Source organism: Cydia strobilella, chromosome 10 (assembly GCF_947568885.1).
Source record: "Cydia strobilella chromosome 10, ilCydStro3.1, whole genome shotgun sequence".
NCBI lineage: Eukaryota > Metazoa > Arthropoda > Insecta > Lepidoptera > Tortricidae > Cydia > Cydia strobilella.
The window spans coordinates 15852002-15877846 of record NC_086050.1 but is presented as its reverse complement, the minus strand read 5'-3'; the positions used below and the strand labels follow the sequence as shown (position 1 = coordinate 15877846).

At 41.9% G+C, this 25845-nt stretch overlaps 2 protein-coding genes across 2 annotated transcripts; both read left to right on the top strand.

Moving 5' to 3' along the window:
• Positions 1 to 372: 372 nt before the first annotated feature.
• LOC134744897 (uncharacterized) lies at positions 373 to 1821 on the top strand. Its single transcript, XM_063678844.1, has one exon. The coding sequence runs from the start codon at positions 373 to 375 to the stop codon at positions 1765 to 1767; it is 1395 nt and encodes a 464-aa protein (XP_063534914.1). The 3' UTR covers positions 1768 to 1821.
• A 22399-nt stretch (positions 1822 to 24220) lies between these two features.
• On the top strand, positions 24221 to 25444 carry LOC134744957 (uncharacterized). The gene has a single exon (XM_063678903.1). It carries the CDS (start codon positions 24221 to 24223, stop codon positions 25442 to 25444), a length of 1224 nt encoding a protein of 407 aa, XP_063534973.1.
• The last annotated feature ends 401 nt before the right edge of the window (positions 25445 to 25845 follow it).

Genomic DNA, 25845 nt, shown 5'->3' with positions numbered 1-25845 from the left:
TTTTTTTGTTTTTCCTTAGTTCTTCAATTGTAAGCATTATTATTTGTGTTTTATTTAGTACAGTCAGCCATATAAAATTGTGTTATTTTTAATTAAATTAAATTTGTAATTTTGGTTTCTTTTGCACATTTACGCTCCGTACGCTTTAGTTGCATTTAAACGCTTTTCTTTTTCTTATTTCTGTATTGTTTGTTTTTTCTTTTCTCTTCTTTCACACTTATTTTTGTAAAGTGCTTTTTTAAGAGAAACAACCAAAAACGTACGTAAATCTTAACTACTATTGTAACAGACGGAGTGTTTTGTTGTTTTTGGAATTTGTTCAACATTTACCCAAAAAAAAAAAAAAAATTTTTTTTTCTCACATAAAAAAAAATGGCTTTCCCTATTAAATTCATGTCGCTTCAAAAAACTGAACTAGAGTACGAAGTAGCAATTCGGGGTGAGACCCCCGGAGACACAGTACAGGAATTGCGTAAACAAATTGCGAAGTGTGGACCTCTTTTTCCTTCTGAGGACATTCTTGTCAGTCCTTTTGATGTTCAGGACGACTTAGATAGCATTGCAGAGGTGGTGGAAAAAGTAAATTCTCTCTTGGATTCCAAACCATTAATCAAAAGTACTTTGCTTCGCGCTCACAATTTAGTGCACCATTTGTACCACCGGTTAAACCGCATTGCGTGCGAGGATAAGGAACAAAAGGAGGCTTATGACCGATGCGTGGCTTTATTCAGGGTTTGCACAGACCGGGTTAACTCTCTTAACGTTGTCACCGTTACGGATCCGTTATTTTCTAATAGCAGCATTGTTCCTGTTGTTGCGGCTACTTCGTCAACGCCGGTTAACGTCACAGTCACGTGCGAAGCCAACGAAGCGAACAAGCTATCCAAACTTAAATACGACGGCTCGTCTTGTGTACGGGCGTTCATCGAACGCGTGTCAGAATTTTGTCTCGCTAAGAATATCTCGAGTAGTAAAGTTCTCCATAACGGTACTGAAATATTTACGGGCGGTGCGCTTCATTGGTTCCGCAGCGTCAAGGAGCAGGTCACAAGTTGGGACGACCTTGTAGTGCTTTTGAAGCAGGATTTCGGCCAGGCCGACTATGACTACAGGTTAGTTAATGAAATCAAGTCCCGTACGCAAGGAGAAACCGAGAATATTATAATATACTTGTCGGTTATGTCCGGTCTCTTTTCTCGCCTAACAAGACCCTTGCCAGAAGAGGAGAAACTTGAGATTTTACTCCATAACATCCGGCCATGTTATACAAGTACCTTATCTTCAGTGTCGGAAATTAAATCTATCGAGCAACTAAAAATGTTATGCCGTAACTACGAGAGTATACAGTCGCGTCTTTCTCACTTTAAAGAACCTCCAAGGGCGACTGCAGATACATTAGCGCCTGAGTTTGCGTATTCGGGTAGTTCGTCGAAACCGAAACCTAATTTCGGCAATAATACAAATTTTAACAACAATAAACCTAATTATAACAGGTTCTCACAAAATCAGCAATACAATAGGTCATTTACACAACATAATAATATAAATAACAATAATAGTAAAACTAAACCTAACTATGTAGATGCCATTACTCCCTCGACATCAAAGACACGTTATTGTCCTAGATGTCGCGTGGATACTCACAATCTGCGACAGTGCACGGCAAGCAAAGATATTTTGGTGTGTTTCGGTTGTGGCCGTAAGAATGTCAAGGCACCTGACTGTCCAGATTGCAACAAAAATAAGAAGCCGTCTCAAAAAAACTAGTCGCTCAGAGTTGTGTCAATAATACTGACATAGCCAAATTTGATAAAGCTGACTGGCAAGATTGGCTACGTACAGTTAATTTGTATTTTAAAGCATATAGGATTGACGCAATTCTGAAGGACAGTTTTGATGATGATAGACCGTATGTTCCGGTTGATATTAACGGCGTTACTATTTCCGGATTATTAGATTCTGGTTCCGCGGTGACAGTTCTAGGCAACGGTGCTCATAAAGTGCTTGTAGACAGTGGGTTGAAGGTGTTGAAGGATACCATCACCCCTGTTACCACAGCTGGCGGACATATTTTGGGTGACGAAGGATATATGATGATTCCAGTGCGTTTCGAAAATAAATTTCACGTTTTAAAGGCTGTTATTGTGCCAACTATTGTAAACAATCTCATTTTAGGGGATGATTTTTGGCGTGCTTTTCAGATTTTGCCAAAATACCTTAGCAGCATTGTCTCGGACGACACTAACATGAACAATACTATTATCTCACCGGGGCAAGGTTCCTTTATCCAAGGCTACGATAGGTTAGACGAATCTCAAAAGCAAGTAGCTGATAATGTCGTTAGGCAGTTCGAAGACATTTCATTTCAGCGTAAGGGACTCGGTGTTACTGACGTGATTACGCATCGTATAGACACCGGGGACTCTGGCCCCATTCGTCAACGCTATTACCGTCTTTCTCCCGAAAAGCAGCGTATTTTAGTAGAACAGGTAGATGAAATGTTATCCCTCGACGTAATCGAGCCCTGCGAGAGTGCATGGTCGTCACCGGTCCTAATTGTGAATAAGAAAGATGGCCAACCCCGGTTTTGCCTAGACAGCCGTAAGCTGAACTCCGTAACAAAGCGTGACGCATACAACATACCTTATATCGCCGAGATTTTAGATAACCTCAGAGATGCTCACTATCTTTCCAGCATCGACTTATCCAAAGCCTTCTGGCAAATTAAAATCGCTGAGGAGGATAGGAATAAGACCGCATTTTATGTTCCGGGCAGGGGTACTTTCCACTTTAAGCGTACCGCTTTTGGCTTAACCAATGCTCCTGCAACTCAACAGAGGTTGGTAGACATGCTGTTTTCTGAGTTCGGACTCAAGGTTTTTGCATATCTCGATGACATTATCATCGTCTCGCAGGATTTCAATAGCCATGTTTCCTTACTTTTGCGAGTTCTGAATAAATTGAAGCAGGCCAACCTTACTGTAAATTTAGATAAGTGCCAATTTTTCAGAAACCAGCTTAAGTACCTCGGTTACGTAGTCGACGGCTCTGGCTTGCATACAGATCCTGCCAAGGTCGAGGCTATCTTAAATTTTCCGACTCCTACTTGCAGCAAAGACCTCAAGCGATTTCTTGGAACCGCTACTTGGTATCGTCGGTTTGTTCCTAAATTTAGTACTATCGCTGGGCCTTTAAATAAATTAACTTCCACAAGGAAAGGCACACCTCCATTTAAATGGACTGCGGAGGCTGAGTCTGCGTTCCGGGAACTTAAGGAGTGTCTCGTGTCTTCTCCGGTTCTCTGTTGTCCCGATTATTCTAAGCCGTTCGAAGTACACACTGATGCTAGCAATTACGGGATTGGCGGTATGCTTACACAAACCATTAATGGAAAGGAGCACCCGATCGCGTATATGTCAAAGAGTTTGTCACCAGCAGAAAAAAACTACAGTATCACCGAACGCGAGACATTGGCTGTCGTGACAGCATTAGAATATTGGCGTTGCTACATAGAAAACGGTCAAACCTTCACGGTATACACGGATCATAGCGCTCTTAAGTGGTTCTTGTCCATAAGCAACCCGACTGGTAGATTGGCTCGATGGGGTATACGCTTATCTGGATTTAACTTCATTCTTAAACACCGTAAGGGGGTTGATAATGTTATTCCAGATGCCTTGTCTCGAATTCCGGTTGGTGCTATTAACACTACAAACGTCCATTTAAGGTCACAAGATAATTGGTACACTAATACTTATAACGGCTGTTTGCATAACCCTGTAGATTTTCCCAATTATCTCATTAAAAATGATTCCTTGTACCGTTTGACTAAAAACAAGCATGAACTCACTTCTGAGTTCTCTTGGAAATTGGTTGTCCCTGCAGAGTTACGCGAAAAAGCAATTCATGAAAACCACTCTGAACCTACTGCAGGACATATGGGCATATTTAAAACATACCATAGACTTGCTTTACGCTACTTCTGGCAAGGCATGTATCAGGATGTCGTCAAATTCATCGGGACGTGCGATAAGTGTTTGTCGTATAAGGCTCAGAACCATCAAACCTTAGGGGAAATGGGGAGGCCAAAACAATGCTCACGTCCGTTTCAGATGATTTCGATCGATTTGATGGGTCCATTGCCAACAACTAGGGAAAGGAACAACTATATATTAGTCGTTACATGTTGCTTCTCCAAGTATTGCTTAATTTTTCCTATTAAACAGGCTACTGCGGATGTCATAGTTAAAATTTTAGAACAGTCAGTATTTCTTGTGCATGGTGTCCCACAGACGGTGTTAATGGACAATGGCACGCAATTTACTGGGAAGGTAATGGACAATTTCTTTAAGTCTTTTAATGTCCCTAACGTGTTTTATAGTCCTAGATACACACCGCAAGTAAATCTGGTCGAACGCTACAATCGCACAATTATTACGTGTGTTTCCACCTTTGTTGAGGATGACCATAGGTCCTGGGACGTGTTTATCCCACGGATTCAGTTTGCCATAAATAGCTCAGTAAATGAGGTAACTAATAAAACCCTTGCGTTTTTAGTGTTTGGTCGCGAGTTAGTACCATGTGGAACACACTATACAGATAACGACCTCGGAAATGAAGTGTTGTTCCTACCGCGTGACTTATACGCAGAGAATCTAGGTGTTATGTCTTCCTTATTTGACGATGTACAACGTAGGCTGTGGCACGCTCATGTCAAGAACACGTCTCATTATAATACCAGACGTAAACCTGCTGAATTTAACGTTGGCGACATCGTAATGAAGCGCGCGTACTTCCTGAGTGATAAAGGTAAACAATTTACGAAGAAATTGGCCCCAAAATTTATCAAGGCTAAAATTGTTACCAAGGAGTCACCATTAGTTTATGTCTTGCAAGATTTGTCAGGTAAAGATTTAGGAACCTGGCATATAAAGGACCTCAAGTTAGTTGGTCTCAATAAGTAGTTCGTTTTCTTCTCCGTTAGTCACATATAGTCACATCATTAGTTATATGGGAGGTTATTGATTTAATTTAGCTAAATGCGTGCTACCACCTTTAAGCAAAAGCACTTGTAAGGTTTCAAGTTCGTGTAACGGGTTACCTCATTATTATTTTGTAATTATGCGCTAGTAATTTTATTCTTGAACATATGTGTCAAATAGTTACTAATGTGTTTTATGAAAGCGTGAAGTATGAATGGAGATTAATGGAAGCGTATCTATAAGTGCTTAACTCTGCGGATTTTATTTCATTTAGATGACCTAAAATCCTTGACCACGCGCCGGGGTATTGTAACGTAGTAACGTTACGTAACCTAGGTTACATTTATAAAAATTAAATTAAAGTATAAAATAACTAATTTCCTAATAAACAATAATACCTTAATAATAAAACACTTACCTAAATACACTAAAATGAAATACATTAATATCATATATATATATATATATTATGAAGTCCCAACTTGTTTCCTCTTTTCTGCAACGCACTGTACTTGCGCGACATTCCTTTGTCCTTCGAAGTAACCGGCTGTTGGCGTTCCCCGCCTCGCGCCCTGCTCCCCGCGTCAGCCCACTCGCCAGCGCTGCGAGCGAGAGAGATCTAGCTTTCGACGCCGGCGCACGTTCGCTTTGCCTCCGTGCAACGCGACCCTAAACGTAGCCGGCGAAATTAATTTCTTACGGAAAATAAGTTCCGTAGTTCAGTACTAATTATTCGTTTTAGTGTTAAAAATCCCCATTGGGTAAGTGTTGAACATTTCTTATGCTAATCCTAAGCAGGTAGATTTAAATAATGTTTCTAACGGCTTATTTCACTATGCAATTCCTTTGTGTGATTTTTCTTGCCACGTAATTCTAAACTTAACTACTCATAGCATTACTTTTACTTCTTGTTAAAATGCTTAATTGTGTTTCCTTTTTTTTATTAGTTCTTAAGATTATTTAGTTTCCAGTAATTTTTAAATTCAAAATTTGACCGTTAGATTTTAAAATCAGTTTTTGTCTTATAACTTGTTTTCTTGGAAATTAGCTTCAGTGCAAAGTGTAAACTCCGTCTGACTGTACCATTCCGCACATCACCAACCTTTCACCATCATCATCACGCAGTACTTGTTTCCTGCTTATGCTTTATGCCTTGTCGGGTACAGTCAGCGGAGATTTATTAAGAACCTTTGTGCACACGATGGAAATAAATTCCAGGGAACGTAGTTACGGCTGAAAGGTAGCCAGCAGACCAGTTCCGGTTCTTGAGCGGCCGATGCTGACGTCCCTCAGCGCGCCCGTCTCCCTCCCGCAGTGACTCCAGCAGCATCAGGGGAGTACTTGCGTGGTGGACAATAGCTCGGAGCGAAATCAGTGCCGGCCCAAACGTACCCTACCCTACGACGTTTTCGTATGCTTGCGGCGGAATTTCGGGAGAATAAATTAAGTTTATTATTTAACAGCGTTTACATTTATTTCTCTCAGCCTACCCGTAGCAGTATATGCGCTGATCGTCTGTGAGCTCGTAGGACCATTAATCTGGTAAATGGATCCCTTCCGTCTAATATAACAGGATGCAGTGATGAGTACAAGACTGGAGCGCTACCTAAGCGGGTTTTCATACGTAGCACGCCGTCATCGCTCAGCTCGGGTGCTAGAGTGTATAATCTCGATTTCTTCTCCAGTTCTCGTCCCGCGTTCAGTGTTCGTATCTCGTCCGGGAAGCTCCTCCGCTGACTATTTTGTAGCCACATATGCTCGGCTCGCTTAATGTGACTTACTTGAAGCTGTAGTCTTCTATTTCTCGTTTTCAATTTTTCTACGAATAGCAACACGTAGGCTGTAGAGTTGATTAGTCGATCGTAGTTACTGAAACGTCGTATGTCCGGTAACACGCTCGATGGGTCCGGTCTCGATGTAGTCGTAGTCAGCGTGGTCTCCGCCTTCACGTTAGACTTCTTTTCAGGGAGGTCTTCACTCGGTTTTTCAGTGATATTTTGACTCGGCCACTCCGCCTCGGGTCGGCGTAGAAATGGCGGGCCTTTATACCAATCGTCGTCGATGTCGATTTTCCTCGTCGGCTTGCCTCGTGTAGCGTGGTCTGCCGGGTTCACGTCGGTCGGCACGTACCTCCACGCTTGTCGGTCCGATTTTTCAGCTATTTCAGCTAAGCGGTGTGACACGAACGGCTTGTAGTTTCGTGCGTCGTCTCTGATCCATCCTAGCAGCACTTGCGAGTCCGTCCAATAACTTACTTTTTCAATATCGTATCTCTGTTCGTTTTTTATTGTGTCTGCCAGTCGGACTCCGATAATTGCAGCTGTCAGCTCCAGCCTCGGCACGGAAAGTACTTTCAGGGGACAAACCCTACTCTTACCCGCCGCCAGGCTGACCTGCACTTCGTGTTCCGCGTTCTCTATGCGCCAATACGCTACAGCGCAATATGCCTCGGTCGATGCGTCTGTAAAAATGTGTAGAGTGTACCTTGTTACTCTACTCGGCGACTCGTATTGCCTCGGAATGCGTAGAGTCGCTACAAATTTCAGTGCTTTCAGCCACTGAAAAAAGTCTTCGGCTTCTTCGTTCGGTAACGGTGCGTCCCATGTCGTCCCTTTCGCCCATACTCGTTGAAAAATAATCTTCGCGCTTATTACGTATTGTGCGATAAGTCCCATCGGGTCGTAAATGGACATTATCGCGCTAAGTAGCTCCCTTTTTGTCGGCAGTCGCTCGCGAGTCTTCACGGCCTCCGGTACACGCAGCATCTTCGTGTTGTAGCCTAGCGTATCGGTGCTAGGGTCCCAGGTCATACCTAGAACGGTCTGCTGTCTCTCGCCTAGATGCGTCGGCTCCTGTGCGTGCAATTCCGGCTCTATACTCGCTAGCAATCGTTTGCTGTTACTCGCGTAGCCTCGCAAGTGAAAGTTCCCTTCGGCGTGAGAGTCTCGTACCTGCGATGATATTCTTAACAGCTCGTTTTCGGTTTTGTATGACGCCACGTAGTCATCCATGTAGTGGTTGTTCTGGATATCGTAGACCGCCTCGGGATACTTATCTGCGTTATCGATCGCATTCCGGTTGCGCACGGAATGCGCGAGAAAAGGTGACGACACGTTCCCAAAACAAACTCGATTAAGTTTGTAAACCTGCGGCTCCATGTCTCTTCTTGTACCTCGCCACAAGAAGAGCTGGCTCTGTTGGTCCTCGGCTCGTATCTGGATCTGAAGAAACATCTCCTGTATGTCCGCTACTACTGCGAAGCTCCATTCGCGAAACCTCAGTAGTATGCCTAACAGGCTCTGTAGCAAGTCCGGTCCCGCTAAGATGTAATCATTCAGACTGTTTCCTTGGCTTTTTGCTGCGCAGTCGAATACGGCTCTCCCCTTTCCTTTGTTGAGGTTAAACACGCTGAAATGCGGCAAAAACCAAGTTCGATCGGTTTGTGGTGGTTCCATTATGCGTTCAGCATATCCTTTTTGTAGTAACTTCCGTATCTGGGCTGCGTAGTCCGCGGCAAAGTCCTTATCGCGTCGCATTCGCGATTCCAGATTATGCAATCTCGATCGTGCCATTGCATAACTCGGTGGTAGCTTCACTTCGTCGGACGCCCACAGTTGTCCTACCTCGTACCGGCCTCTCGTAGTTTTGCGTACCGTAGCGTTGAATATGTCGATGGCTCGCTGATCGCTCGGACTTACATTTTCTTTCTGTGTTACTCCAAGCGCCTCGATCGACCAATGTTTCTTCACTTGCTCGTTCAAGTCTTCGTCGTCGGTACGACAATGCATGACTGTTTGCTCGACGGTACGAATTATACGCGGCATTCTTCCGAAAAATGCCCATCCCAATGGAGTCTTCATCGCGCACGGCTCGTCCTCGCCGCCCTGCCTTATCTCCATGGGAGTTATTAAATGACTAAAGTCACCTCCAATCAGCATCTGTGGTACTCCCGTACCTGTGTAGCACTCGTCTCCTAGGTCTGCGAGATGCTCGTACTTCATTAACTCGGCTTTATTGAGCGACTGCGATCTGATTCCCAAACCTTCTACTGTTTTTACGACGATCCCGTGTGCGGTGCCTCCTCGTGCAGATCTCACTGTTGCCTTTACCGTTTGCGTGATTGATGTATGCTTCAGATTGCGTATTCCGCGGATACAGAGGGGCTCGTCCTCGCCCACTGCTCCTATCTCGTCCGCGACATCTTGATCTATCATTGATAGCGTCGATCCGTCGTCTAAAAAGGCAAAAATTTGAACTGTACCTTTCGGGCCTGTTACCGTAACAGGTAGCACCTTGAGCAGCACGTTATAGTTCGGGGTCGATGACACGTACACGCGTGGGTCGTTGTCCTCTCGTTCTGAGGGCCGCGGCTCCGCTCTCGCCGCTGGCTCGACCGATGACGTAACTCTCGGAGGGGCAACCGCTCGTTGCGCAGACAGAGTTACCGCCATTGTAGTGTCTTCGTTTGGCTCCTGCATCGGGTCAGCATGGAGTAATCGATGATGCACGTGCGGGCAGCCTGCCACGCCACACGCTTTCGCCTTACATTGAATCTTGAGATGTTTCGCGTCCATACATCTGTAGCAGATCCTGTTCAGCTTCGCCCATTCCCATCTCGCTCCTATGCTCTGTGTGGCGAGCTTACGACAGTCCGGTGTCGAATGATTGCCCCCACAATACAGGCACGTTGACTTCGCGACGTTTACATGACGAGCGGCGTACGTGACTTTCGGGCCAATCGCGTAGCGGCTCGCGTTCGCGGTAGCCGGAGTGGGGTAGCGCGGCGCGGATGCAGTCAGTCGAGCGCCGGTCGCGCGCGCGTGCGGCGGTGCATACGGGGTCTGCGCGCGCCTCGGGGCCGCGCGAGCGTGACAGAACGACATCTCTTGCTCGCTCTCCTCCATCAGGAAATCCGCGAGTTGTAGAATCTCCGGATTGTCGATGTCCCGATGCCTGGCTGCATAGTCGCACCATCTGCTGCGTAAATGAGGCGATAATCGGTCCGTGACTTCTCGTATGAGCATCGGATTATCGGCATAGTGTCTTCGGTCGACGTCTATGATTGTTGACACTATGTTCATAATCTTGATTGCGAAAGTGTTGAGATCGTTCGCGCTCGGTCCCAACTGCGGCAGTCTTCGCAAATCTTCGATCGCCTTGTCCAAAAGCACTTCGCTTCGGCCAAACTGCTTCTTCAATATCCGCATTATCATGTCTGGTTTCGTAGCGGTCGATAGGACGTGTGACACGCACGTCTTCGCGTCCCCGCGTAACGCCATACGCAGTCTCGCGACGTTTTCGTAGTCCGTAAACTTGTATCTCTTCGACGTCTCGGTGTACGTATTGTAGAAACTTCGCCACTCACTTACATCGCCGTAGAAGTGGGGCAACTCGAATATATCTTTCGGTGCCGGACGAGCCGCCATTTGCATTCTCTCGAATAACTGCAGCATAGACTCCGCAACCGTACCTTCGTTCGTGAGCTGCGTACGTGCCGTGTGCGGCGTACGGGGCTCGTCCGGTGGCGATAACGATCGCCGACGATCCTCGCGGCTCGGTGAGCGACGTCGAATATGCCGCTCCGCCTGCGTAGGTCGCCTGGGAGTGTCGTAGTCTGGCGGTGGCTCGTTGGCTAACCTTTTGTTGGACTTGACGGGCTCGGTTCGTGTCTTGTCCTGCGATTCGTCCATCCACTTAAGGATTCTTCTTTGTTTTTGCGGCTCGATGTCGTCTGGATCGGAAACCGCGTCGGTCGTACTACCTTCTGCACGTATTTGCAGCTTCTGGGTTTCTAGCCGCTTACGAATTAAGTCGGCTTCGAGTTGTAACTCCTTTTTCTTGATCGCCGCTAGCCGCTCGTCCGCTTCCAACTCGATCTGGGAGACTCTGGCTTCGACGATAGTACTCGCGCACGAACGCACGGAATGAGAGCGGGTAGGGGCATACGGGGTGCTTGCCTCCCTAGGAGTTACCTGCGGTTGTGACGTCGTATAGTCTCTGGTGACTGTCTTCGGATGACGTGACGGTATCGGTGTCGGTCTCGATAGACGCCGTAAGCGCTTCTTGAGATCCTTGCTCCACAGCATCATTGTATCTTGCGATGGAGACCTCGGTGGCCTCGGTAAGTCCCCAAACCTGGGTTCGATCGGTGGTAGCGCGGCCGCTGCGCCGAGCGGCTCGGCACTCGCAGCGCGCTGATTGGTCCTTTCTGCGCCGGTCGACTCGGCCGGTGGAGGGGAGAGACGCTCCGCGTCGGCGCCTCCGGCCCTCTCTGCAGCTACGCGGGCGAGCTCACGCGCTTGAGCCGCCGCCGCGCCCTCGTCTAGGAAGCGCTGCCTGTCTTCGTCGATCCGCGACGCTGACTTCGACCTCGTTTTTACCATATTGAGAGACATGGGCTTGAACACGACGTCTCGATGGGCTGACAGGAAATCCGGCTCCTCGAAGGACCAGAAAATAATGCAATCCGCGACGCACTATAGCCTCCGGAGCTCAGTTGTAGAGTCTGGTCGCTGGCACGCCCTGCCGCCGCCACTCGTACTGCCGAGACGTGTCCGTTCCCACGCCGACTCACCCTCGAAGGACCAGGATAACTATCCACGAATTCGAATTAAACTAATTACGACACTTGTAAAAACTGACTTTTATTAATCGCGGTACAAGGTATAAAAATACTCCTAACACGGTAACTGAGAGTAGAACGACTGAGCACTTTAAACTTCTTCAGGTTTTCTTGAGGACTTTTTGATAGTAGAAGCTGCTTTTCCGATACTGTGCTTTCCCAGTCGTCCTTCCCTGTATTTATACGAAAATTTAAGAAAAGGAAAGCTCCTACGATAAGGAGATAAGATCGATTTCCATTCGTTCGATTCGAAGGGCTCTGATTGGCTAATGACGCTATCCGGCCGTCATCGCCTCGATTTTAGTTATCTCGTTATCGCTTACATTATGTTTACTTAATTAATCACGTAATTATCGAATTAAAACTTATGTATCCTAACATCTAAACCATTAGGCTTCTCGATTAGCGAATCTCTTCTGTTCTGCTCGGTAATACTCACACAATACGAGCTATTGTCCGCTCGCGTCGAGGACAATAGCGCGGGTTTTTTGCCCTTTCGCTGGCCGAATACAATACTTTGGCTAGGCCTATGACAATAGTACCTGCACTGATCGATAAACGATATTATTCTCTACGATTTCTACATACATTATTATGGTCGGATATTTATAATTTACGTGATATTTGATCGAACGTACTAACTCCATAGTAAAATCTGAGCGATATCGAAATGCTCGGCGGATTTTGTGTGACCAATGAGAAGTTGATCGTGCGTCCTGCTCATTCTTACCTATCCTTGTCTACATTTTCTTATGATTGGCTATAATTCGTGAGCCAATTAACGAATCTACATTCTAATCTCTTTCTAATGCTTTATCTCACTCTTTTTACTATGGGATTAGGAATTCAAGGGAAATAATTTGACCTTTTCTTATGAAATCGAATGAAACCTAGATACATAACTAATCCTAGGCTATAAAATAACGCGTATATACATGTTACTTACGAACTAATAACAATCTAGAGCGAATTTGCCTACCTAAACGATAAAATCTTTATTAAGAATACAATCTTAAACTATTCGATTTAAATTAACTTAGAATCATCTACTGTCGTGTTAGAGCGTCGCTAACATTGTGTTTCACTCGCTAGCAAAGTTTCTTTAACCCGCATTCCTTAAAATTCTAGCAGCGCTCGAGTTTCCCATTTATTAACCACTCACGTTCGTAGTTCAGCAACAACCTATGCCTTAAAACAACTTTTGTTGATTTCTGGGAGAACATAGTTTTTCTGGCTGATTTACATTATTAAAAATATTATGCTGATATTAGAACCTCTAATTTATGGTTTCTCTGTACTTACACTTCCATTTGAAATTCACAGTGCAGTCTTCCAACGCTGCGTCCGTCCTTTTGCCTATCCCTAAGCGTACGCCGGTCTCTATTAAATTTATTGTCTGTGAAACGAGGACTAATTCCGGCCCTGGAGACGGATTCTACTTTTTAAAAATTGATATGGTTTTTATTTTGAGACGACCTTGACCGTGAGCACCAATTACAACACCAGCATTGCATTACACTGCCACGGTTTTATTATGATTTTTTTGTTACCTATACTAAAATGTATGCCAAATCCTAAATGCGGAGTATGATTTTCATGCTATTTGAGGCGAAGTTTTGTAAGCATTTTTGCCAAGCTTTATTATGACACGACTCGAGGTATCAAAATAAGATGAAAACTATATCGAATTGTGGAATCAGAATCGGCCTATTTGGTGCATTTGGGGCCGTAACCGTTGTAAGCTCACGACTGTATCGAAATGTAATGAAAATAGAACGTTATGTTAACAGAGATAGGGTTTAGTTTTGAGGGGCATTGATTTATTTGTCTAAATATTTAGTTGAAATAATGGAATCAAAGTTTGGAAGTGTTAAGAATCGTGCATTAGGTATTTGCTAAAGTAAAGTAAAGGGTTGACACTTCAAATACGATGGGTCTTGTATTAAGTCCGACTCGTACTTGGCCGATTTTTTTGTTCCACTAACACTTAGTTTTTAATCTTAATTGTTACTTACCATTATGGGCCATTTTTGTCTTTTGAATAAATAAATTGAAATTTAACATTGTCCAAATAGGTAAAACTTAAAAAAACTTGTCAAGTTTTTCTGTGGCCTCTACATTCAATCCCTACTAATGTTATCCCTATCCCTAGGTACTAATTTTATAAATGCGAAAATAACTCTGTCTATCTGTCTGTCTGTTGTCTCTTCAAGCTAAAACCGCGGAACTGATTTAGATAGCATAGAATAGAATAGTTTATTACTCAAACAGTTTTACAAAACATAGTTACCAGGGGCCCCCCGCACTAGGTTGCACCTGTATCGCGGGGTACCAGTTGTACAACATAGTTTCCTTTCGTATGCAAGTCATACTTTATCATATAACATAAATTTAAATGGGTAAATAAATTATAGTAGTAGTAGTAGTAAATCACTTTATTGTACAAAACAAAAATTGTTAACATGAAATTCATATAAATTTAGGTACAAAGGCGAGCTTATCCCTATAAGGGATTTCTTCCAGCTAACCTTAGAGTAAATGAGTGGAAAATTCGAATTAGATAGATAGACAAACTTACAGAACGTACAATAATATTTAAAAAGGAAAACTACAATATTAACGTCTACGAATAACTAAAATACATCAATAGCATTATGCAATAAAATAAATATGTACTAGCATACATAAATATATAGTACTAAATAAATATTAAATAAATATATATATATATATATATTTATTTAATATTTATTTAGTACTATATATTTATGTATGCTAGTACATATTTATTTTATTGCATAATGCTATTGATGTATTATATATATATATATATATATATATATATATATATATATATATATATATATTTATTTAATATTTATTTAGTACTATATATTTATGTATGCTAGTACATATTTATTTTATTGCATAATGCTATATATAAATAAAATATATATATTAGCACTCAACCAAATCACAGTTCGTGGGAAAGCCAAAGCTTTTTCAGATTAACTTTGAGTGATTTTAATTTTATATTGGGTATGAAGATAGTGTGTGATAGTGTGTGTGTGTGTAGATCATCAGAATAATCTCACGCAGACAGTTACAAGACGCAGAATTTTGGAATCACCTTAAAAAATCGGTAAAGTGACCCATTTCAATTTCTCCTAAGTTTACCTACGGAATTTAATTACATCACGTTAATACGCTGCAAGGCTTCGCAGTGCATGTAAGGTATTAAATTTGGCTTTGTAGTACATTCAGTTCTGGAACCTAGGTGGCCACGTAACGAAGTTGGTGGCCAGATTAATATGAAGTTGTTGAGGAATTAGACGCTGTTGAAGCTAGAAGTTGTGCTGGTTAGGATTATGTGTTGGGTGAGTTGGTTACCATACCATACAGTAGGTAAGCTGCAGAGATAACTGAACCCCCTGCATATAAACTTATTTGTAGGGGGGGACTGTACACAGATTTAAATTAAGCAGGTTTTGTATATTTCAGTAGCCGACGATGATTTTTAAAAGTTTAAAGACGTCACTATCACTTAAATGTCCAAGAAAAGGAAGTATAGATCCGCGAACCATACGGATTCGTTTAAATGAGACATACTGACATCAGTAATTAATTCAAATTTATTATATTTCTTTAACGAAAAACTAAAGAAATATAATAAATTTGAATTAATTACTGATGTCAGTATGTCTCATTTAAACAAGCAATTGCGTCTATTTCCTCGGAATTTACTAAAACAATATTTCAGACTCTCTCAGCCAAAATATTTCCCCGAATCAATAACATTGAAGCAAAATTTCACCGTAAAGTTAGTTGGCAATAGATCAGCAAAGGTCGCAGCCCCAGGGACCAGAGACTTATGTGCCGGGACCCACATACTGAGGGCGAACTAAGCACATTTCTTCAACTGTATCATCACTTTATTCGTTGGTCTTTTTTATGGCTCGTAAAAGTTCGGAATGGTTATATTTGTGATGGGCAATTTTCGATTTTGGTGTGTGTTTAGAGGAAAAAATGTCTAAAAGAGTTTCTGAAGGCGGCGCTTTAAACATGATTTTTTATTAGGCTTCCGTACCCAAAGGGTAAAAACGGGACCCTATTACTAAGACTCCGCTGTCCGTCTGTCCGTATGTCTGTCTGTCTGTGTGTCTGTATATATACTAATGCTATTTCTATATTATATACTCAACATAATTTGTAAAATATATATACATATTTTACTGGAACTTGAATTTGGACCATAGTTGTAAGTTGTGGACTAAAGTTACCTGAGTTTACGGTACGTTTTACTATCGTTTCTCGTACATATACTACATTATCCCGTACCGTAAACCTCCGGTATATTTCCTTTCCGGTGTGACTTTCATTACAATTTTGCAGTTCTAAAGCAAAATAAGTTTATTACCTCCTACCTCCGTGATGCGACAGACAGGGCGATAAATGTTTCTAACTTTAGTAGTTAGTTTGTGCCGGTTCTAGCCCCTCCTCCTCCTCCCGTTCTAGACCAAAACTTTTCCGCTAGGGGGCGCCACTAGTTAGTTTGGCAAAGATCCGTCAGATGGCGCCACTAGTTAGTTTGGCAAAGATCCGCTAGATGGCGCCACTTGCTAGTTCCATAAAAGTCCGCCAGAGGCGCCACTAGTTAGTTCTAAAAATATCCGCTATGAAATGTATAGATGGCGCCACTTGTTAGTTCCGCAATGATCCCCGCTAGATGGCGCCACTGTGTATGTGTAAGAGCGCCTGTTGTTATTTTCATAGCAAATCCGTTAGATGGCGCCACTTGTGAGTTCCATAGAAATCCGCCAGAGGCGCCACTAGTTAGTTTGGCAAAGATCCGTCAGATTGCGCCACTTGTTAGTTCCGCAATGATCACCGCTAGATGGCGCCACTTTGTATGCGAGTTATCGATTCGCTTAATGGTTCTCGATGAAATGTATAGATGTCGCTAGAGTCAGTGGACGTGGAAGTTTTAGTTCCAAAAACATCCGCTACAAAAAGGTATAGATGAGCTGCCGTCCGAGTAGTTCTAAAAAAGTTCGCAGCTAGTTAGGCAAAGATCCGTTAGAGGAAGCTACGTTTCAAAAGTGCGCTAAGAAATGTATAGATGTCGCTAGAGTCAGTGGACGTGGAAGTTTTAGTTCCAAAAACATCCGCTACAAAAAGGTATAGATGAGCTGCCGTCCGAGTAGTTCTAAAAAAGTCCGCAGCTAGTTAGGCAAAGATCCGTTAGAGGAAGCTACGTTTCAAAAGTGCGCTAAGAAATGTATAGATGGCGCTCGCTAGCAGCACTGAGTACACTTTGTAAGCTAAGTTTATAAAGAAAAAAAAAAACAAAAAAGTGACGGGGTGGCGCATCCATGCACAGTGGCTAAGGTCGGATTCGAACCAGCGCTATTCTTTAGCTAACCGGGCTAACGTCTCTCATTCATGATGATGAACCCTTAGGCCACCTCGTCACTGTATAACAGGTTCAAATTTCGAGACTATATGTGAGCAGCAGCAGCAGAATCATAGTAGGACTAGGCGTTGTGTGAAATTTGCAGCGAGTCCTACTGGAATGTCGGAATGTGGCATCACAGCAGTGACACGTGCAAATGAGGTATGCACCCAGACACCCCGCCCCCTACGCCCACTCAGCCGCGTACGCATTCCATGATTACGTCATGCGTCTAGACACCCGGCGCATGACGCAAGTTATTCTCTCGACCAGTTGTTGTCGGCCAGCCAACCTCACGCCACGTCACGCCGTACGGTGTCGTTTGAGCTCGCGATTCGTAAACAATATTTTTATAAAACAGTCATCTTACTACCATATTCTACTACTACTACTACTACTACAGTGTCACAACGAATATCGCGTTATAGTCAATAACGATGGATCTGCAAGCTTCATCACATGCCAAATGTAAGTTTTTATTTCAATTATATACAAGTTGTACTAACATGTTGAGTATTTAAACTCTGTTCTATGTAATTTGAAAATCTATCACTTTTACACTTGCTTACTTTTAATATAAATAATTACAATATTTTGTATTATATCTTCCCCAGCTGCAGCTGACACGACTGACGGTACCAACACCACCACCACCACCACCACTTGGTGCTGCCAGTGCTGGTTGTCCACCATTAAAACAGGCGGCGGCGGCGTCGGCGGCAGTGGCTGTAGCAGTTCCACTTCTCAATCGCCACCAGCAGCAGCAGCAGCAGCAGCAGCACAACCGATGACAACAACAACAAAAGCACAAGACGATGGGGCCATGTACTGCTGCGATACCGAGAGCGATACCAGCAGCAGCAGCAGCAGTGATGAAATGAAAATCAAGTGGCTAAAAGCGTTCGAGGACAATACTCTGATTAAAAGATGGCGCCTGCCCATGGTATTACACACATTTAGAGGGGAAGTAGCGAAATTGTTGAAACGTATATATTTCGAAGGTCACCATGCAGACGATTGTCATGTTTACTGGTTAATTGTAATGTGGTATGATTTAAACGATACAGTGGAAGAGATTGTAGAAGACGCTCAAATCAACTATCAAGACTGGATTGTGTTATTAGGCGGTGTTAAAGCGGAACTTTTTTCACGTGCAGTGTTCAATATGAAATCTTTTAATTGTTTGATCAATGTTATATTTTGTGTGGTAGGTCCGAATATAATAGCTTCCGGTGATTATGAATGTGTGTAAGAGTCCTCGTACAGATATAGATGTTTTTTTTTTCCATTCTAATTGTTTAATTTTAAATTGCTAGCTCGCTGCGAATGTATAAATAGGTACTACACAATTATAAAATAAATATATATATATAGAGATGTTTTTATTGAATGAAACCTCATTGACTTAGAGTAGATAAATATTTATTGAGAAAAAGGAAAACTTAGACAATGTTATCTTTATCTATCCAACTCTTTTCATTTAAGCCGAGCCATTTTACATACACTTTATTTCCACGACGTTTCAAAACTTTTTCCACTAGATAAATGTCATTGTGTTTAGTTTTCTGCAACTCTTGTTCGTAGAAACATCCAGAGATGGGTTGGTGATTAGCGTCTTGAAGTAAATATGTCACTGGATTCGTAGTTTGCACTTTAGTTATTGTAAATATCTCCGTAGTCCAATTGCCTATGTAGCCTTTGGCGAAAGTGGATTTATATTTACTAATTCTCACATGTTGACCCACCTTGAACTTGGCATGAGGTTTGATTTTAATGTGATTGTAGACTTTATGTAACAACTGTTTAGAGTTGTTTTTATTCACACTCGCCGGCGCCATACCGATAGTGCGGTGCAGTTTGTTGTTGTAACAATATCCCACTTGGCTTATCAGTTGTAGCCATTTGTATGAACCATTCAAGCTAAATTGTTTCCAAATCCAATGTTTTAAGGTTCTAATTAGTCTTTCCACTATGGAAGCTTTCATCGCACTATAGGTAGAGTAGTGATTGATGTGATGACGATTCATGAGCAATTGAAATTTGACATTGAAAAACTCTTTCCCATCATCTGATTGAATATTCTTGGGCTTTCTGCCGACTTGACTCAAAATTCTGCTCATTGCCTTTGTAACATGTTCAGCGCTTTTAGATTTTAGCGGTTGCATCCAAGCGTACTTTGAAAAGGTATCAATACACACTAGAATGTATTTATAGTTGTTATTATACTTGGAGTACTTTTGCATATCAATTAGATCAATCTGCCACGTGTCATCGAGCCCCCTCTGAACGAATCGACGACGTGGAAATGTTTTTCTCGCATACTTATGTATCTCGTCTACTACTTGAGCTTTACTCATTTTTCTTCAATATAATACGCTTTCCTGGAAACGCTGCCGCTTCCGATGGTGTTTGTGGTTGTGGTGTAGCAATTCTTTGTGATAATTTTTCAAGCTTGAACCGTAAATCTTTTAAATCTTTAACATTTGCCTTTAGCTTTGCGTTTAAAAATACCACTTGTTCATCTAGTTCAGCTCTACATATGGCATCAGTTTTGAGAAAAGACTTGTGAATTCCCGCCACTCGTCTATTTTCAAAATTTACCAAATCTCGTTCCACTTTTATGTCGTCACGGATTGTAGATTCGCTACCCAAGTATTGTCCAAACTTGTTAAGAGGCATTGTGAAAGTGAACCATGGAGAGAGTCCTCATCCGTATTTATAACAAGGGGCGTGTACGTGTGGGGAGGCTTGGATACAAAACAGGTCTGTTTTATTAGATAACAGGTTTAAAAAAAAAAACAGCCAACAGAAGAGGGTCAGTTTTCTTACTTTAAAACTATACCGCTCTCAGTCAGTTCCTCAACGATTGCATTGATCTCGTTCGAATGAGAGGTGTTGCCAGCACTCTGTGATGCTATCAAAAGCTGTAAACGACTCACCAGTTCGTTTGGATCATCCCAATAGATGTAATCAGTTTTCGGATAAAAAGTTTTAGTTGTTAATAAATCCCTTTTACCAGAGTTCAAACATCCACCTCCTTTATGTTTCTTTGATTCTTGTAGTTGTTTAATGTAGCGTTGATACTTTAAACTTCTATCTCCACTCAATTGACCGTTTGGTGAGAATCCTCTACGATGAGCGTTTGTCATGTCTAAAATCTTATTGTAATCCTCTACATCTTTTCTCGAAACAATATGCTTGTTTGGTAGTCTTTTAAAGATGAGTTCCAACAGTCCAGGAGTCATGGTGAATCGTGCATGTTTAACATGTAACACGTCATCAATGATTTTAACTCGACTATTACCAATATGCATTTTATCATCCTCGAGATAAACACCAAATGGTATTTTTGGCGTTTTAATAAGATGTTTAATATATTTGTTTTGTAGATCATCAATACTACTATTATTACCACCACCACCTTCATCAGCGTCAATGTCAAGAGCCGACTTCATATCATCATCATCATTATCGCTACTCGTAAGCTCTTCATCTCCCTCTGTTTTTGTTCCATCATCTTTTTCTTCATCATCATCATCATCATTAAAATCATTCGAATCATAATCATCATCATCAGCAAACTGTTGTGTTTTTTTTAAAAGATTATTACTGTACTTGAGTAGTTTACTATTGGGCTCTTCGGTTTTGATTAGATATTTCCTTTTACGTGATCCTTGTGGTAATGGTGTGGAGGTATTTATCAAGGGAGGATGAGGATGATGAGGGTAATTCATTACTGTGGGTTTGGCATTGTCACCATTATCATTCTTATTATTACCCTTTGACTCTAAAGCTTTATTCATCAAAACATTGAGCGGTTTTGTAATTGGTTCAAAGGTTTGCGCTAGCGAAGTGTCGAGCGACGTCTTATCTGCTCGCAACGCTTTTACTTTTCTCTTTACACTCTCAATGGAGTCTACGAGTTTCCGTTTCAACTTTTTGTTACCAAACATGTCTTCTTCTTCTTCTTTTTTAGTACAAGTGCACCGTTGCTAATGTAAATTAATAGAGGTTCGTCCTCAGTAGCTGACCGCATAAAACTGATAATAAACCGGAGATGACACTAAATTTTATACAATAATGAAAACGTCAAATCCTTTACGATATCGACCCTTGTTAATGTCTCTCTCCTTGTCGATTGTTAAAAAAGTGTACTTTTTCTGCCAACACTCGCGACAAATTTCCTTAAACTTTTCCCAACTCATATCGGTGTTTACGTGATCGTCATAGGCATGTTTTAAATTCAACTCGTCCTGCTTGAATAGCAATATAAGATTGGCATTGTCACGTACCAACTGTTTAGGTATCCTACTATATGTCTGGCACAAGTAGAAACAATCCAACCAACGATGACGTCCCATTGCAAAGTACTGACGAATGGCATCTTGATCTTCCAAAGCCACATCATCAAATACAATGACGCTGTCCTCGGCGGCTTCTTCCGGTGGGACGACTTGACTCTTATCATTGTACGTGTGAAACGGCATGTCACCCGCCTGCTCTAAAACTTTACCCAGAAACTTGTATTTAGGTTGATTCAATGATTTCGAGTACAGATACACATTATGAAACTTTACACCGTTCGGATGTAAGAGTAGAGACAACAAAACATTTGTCTTGCCACAATTGGAAGGTCCACAGATGAGACATCTAATGTTATTCGCCAGCAACGAGCCATGTTTAAAAGAGTTTTGATCATGTGCTTTTACATTGTCATCCAGCACAACACTCCAATCTTTAATAGCGAGTGACGTGTTTTGTTTTTTAAGCTTCATTTCAGTGTGATGTACCAAATCGTAAGGACGTGTATTTTATACACATTCACATGTCCAAAAGTATAAAAATTATATAGATATATATAGGCATACTTTATAATCACCGGCACAGTCAAGTAGTGATACTTGAGATGATAACACACATTGGTGGGGTTAGTGTTAAACATAATCCCAAACGACGTAGACGACAGCAACCTCATAATAGCTGTAGCGGTGGTGGTATAATAAATAGTTTAATTAATAATCTACCATTTGAAGTGCACATACCCGGTTACAATTATTGCGGTCCCGGTACTAGATTGAAGGAGAGATTGGCTCGCAACGATCCCGGTGTGAATCCGCTTGACGAAGCTTGTAAATTACACGATATAGCCTACTCGCGTGACAAGACATTGGAGGGACGACATCAAGCAGATTTACTATTGGCCAAAGCTGCTAAAAATCGTTGGCTTGGTGGCCACAATCGTCCAATTGGTGAACGTATTGCCGCGTTGGCGGTAGATAAGATTATGAAGTATAAAGTTAAACACGGTATGGGCATGATTCCCATATCAAAAGTCATAAAAGCAAGTCGTGATGCTGTAAAGAAACACATTGCGAAAAAGAAGGATACAACTACTAATACACTACTCAAAGTGGGTGTAAAAGCGGCAAAACATTTTGTTAAAGGAAAAATTGTCAAGGGACAACACAAACAGCGAGTCATCCCGATACCCAAGAGAGGCGGTTTCCTGCCAGCTTTGATACCGCTACTGGGTGCTTTAGCCGCCACTGGAACTTTGGCCGGTGGTGTTACCACTGTTGCTAAAAATATTTATGAAATGGTAAAGAGGAGAAATAATAATAATAATACCGAAAGCAAGATTTTCGGTAGAGGTTTATATTTAGCACCTTATAAACGTGGAATGGGACTCTACATTACACCGGCTAATGGAGGCGATGAAAAAAAAAAAACAAGAAATTAAATTTACCCCCAATGGGTAAAGCTCTCACCGATGTGGACATTGTGAGATTTGCACATAGAGTGAAAATCCCCTACTTTAGAGGTGTTTTCATGCGAGATAATCTCCCAAAGAAACCTCACTATTATGAAACTGGTATTATCAATTTGGACTCTCAGCGGGGTGAAGGTACGCATTGGTGTGCCTATGCGAAAAAGGGTGATTATTGTCTATATTTTGATAGCTTTGGTGATTTGAGGCCACCTCGAGAGTTTATTGATTATATAAATGATGTCAAACAACAACAACAACGCAACGTGCGAATAGAGTATAATTACAATCGATTGCAGAAATTTAATACTGTAAATTGTGGACACTTGTGTTTGGATTTCCTATATACCAATGCTAAGCGTTTGTTTTAAATAAATATCATGAGCATTACATGTGTAGTTTCATTCTTACATTAAACGTGGTAGACGTCAGCAGGTATCATCATCATCATGTCTATGACATCATTCACAATTAGTGTGAGCGGTAACGAGCCTGTGTTGAATGTAGACTTTCAACCGGCTCTAGAATTGGACATTGATGGTTTTTACGAGTGTGCTCTCGTGTACTTTAAGACTTTCAACACTATTCCCAATGTTGATAACAGCAATAATCTGTTTCACTATGGGGATGATATAATCGCAATTCCCGAAGGTTCATACGAGCTCTCCAGCATAATACACTTGTTGAAGGAGGAAATGTCAAAGAGGACTAAAGGGTCAGAGGGTGAAGGAATGGTGGCAGTGGCAGACATCTTGGTAAATAACAATACCTCCAAGTGTATGATATTCTCGCCAAAGTATGATATTCACTTTGACAAACCAAACAGCATAGGGTCACTGTTTGGTTATTCACCGAAAAAGCTCAAAGCAAAAACTGCACATTGGTCGGATAAAACAATTAACATAATCATAACAAACACTATAAGAATAGAGTGCAACATTGTGGAGGGCTCATTCGTAAACAACAAGCCGTCACATGTTTTACACGAGTTTTCACCTGACGTCCCGCCCGGCTATCAAATTATTGAACAACCCACCAACATTATATATCTGCCTGTCAAGAAGAGTAACATTCGCATACAAAACATTGGTTTGCGCATTGTAAACGAGCACGGTGATACGGTGAATTTTCGAGGTGAAAGCATTGCACTTCGTTTGCATATTCGTAAAAAGTAAAATGATTATTCATAACAATAAAAGCCCTGGTAACAACACCTCTACAATTAGTCGAGATCTTGCTCTCGTTGAGAAAACTACTACTACTACTACTCTTCGTCCTCATCGTCATCGTCGTATTAACAAGAGACAGCTGCACCAGTCACTACAGAAACAACAACAACAACCAAAGAAATTGACTAGAGAAAACAGTGCATTTTTACAGAGTATCGGTTTCAAAGTATGTCCTCGTCATCTATATTAGACATTGGGGAGAAGGTGTTATTCGACGATAGTATAGAAAGTATAGAATTTCACCCATACACTCCGTATAATGACTCTTTCAAAAATAACGACAACATCCACATTTGTATCAACCGTCAAGATCTAATTCTACTGCCGAGTCAGAGTCAAATATTAGTGGAGGGCACAGTGGAGAAAGGATGTCTACTGGTGAACAATGGTGCTGCATTTTTATTTCAAGACATTCGTTATGAATTGAACGGTGTGGAGATTGATCAAGCGAGAAACTGCGGTATCACGTCCACCATGAAGGGACTAGTCTCCTACACCAAGGAAATGGATCATAGTCTTCAGACGGCGGGGTGGGAAGTTGGCGCCAAAAAGATACATGACAAGTTTACTGTAACTATACCACTATCTCATATCTTGGGTTTCGCCGAGGACTATAAGAAGGTTATAATGAATGGGAAAAACGAGTTGATATTGAATCGCGCCAGTACAGATGTAAACTGTTTAGATTTAGCAGCCGTTGATGCCAACACGGTACCGCAACCGCCGGTTCCAAATGGTGAGATTGAAATCACCCGTGTCACATGGAGGATGCCTGTCATAAAAGTATCAGACAAGGAGAAACTGCGCTTAATGTCGTATGTTGAGAGAAGCATACCGGTTCAGATAGCGTTCCGCACATGGGAGCTGTATGAATACCCCATACTACCTGCCTCAGAACGTCATATTTGGTGCATCAAGACGAGTACTCAGCTGGAGAAACCTCGCTATCTCATTGTTGGTTTCCAAACGGCTCGTAGGAACGACAAGAGCAAAGATATGAGTATATTCGACCATTGTAATCTCACCAATTGCAGGGCGTATTTGAACGCACAGTATTATCCATACGATTCCTTTTCGGCTGAATTTAAAACAAACAACTATGTGCTTTTATATGACGCATTTACCAATTTCCAACTATCCTACTACAACCGTGATCATACCAGCCCCCAAGTAAATTATGCTCATTACAAGACACAATCTCCATTGGTAGTCATCGACACGTCAAGACAGTGTGACAGCTTCAACTCGGGAGCTGGGGCTATTGATATTAAATTGGAAATGGAGTTTAAAGGGAACGTGCCGGCTAACACCACGGCATACTGTCTCATTATCAGTGATTCACTGTTTGAGTACAACGCACTCACCAGTACCACGCGTAAAATCATTCAGTAGACCATTGACCGTCTTCACTTGTAAACGTGTCTTGGAGCTTTAAAAAAATAATAATTAAAAAAATGAATTATTCAAACATTTTTTCACCTTCTTACACACCGTCAATTGATTGTTCCGGTGCTGCTGCTGCTGCTGCTGCTAATGTTGTTGGTTTCGGTTGCTGTGAGCTGAGCAAGAGTGTCTACAATCTTAAACGCTGTCCTGCTGATGCAAGTGCTCTGATTGAAAATATCCATGTATACTTAAAGTTGCAGTTTATTGAAGCTAAAATCAGATTAGATACCTGTGTCAGTTTTAATGGACAATATGAACTCACCTGTGAAGAATGGAATGCAATGTTTGCGGAAAAAGTTGATGTAATTGGAAACTACTTTCATAACCCAATGAGTGTTTCACCAGAG

What these genes read in the sequence shown, in the direction of transcription:
- LOC134744897 (XM_063678844.1), top strand. Translation starts at nt 373, where the DNA reads ATGGCTTTCCCTATTAAATTCATGTCGCTTCAAAAAACTGAACTAGAG.
- LOC134744957 (XM_063678903.1), top strand. Translation starts at nt 24,221, where the DNA reads ATGTCCTCGTCATCTATATTAGACATTGGGGAGAAGGTGTTATTCGAC.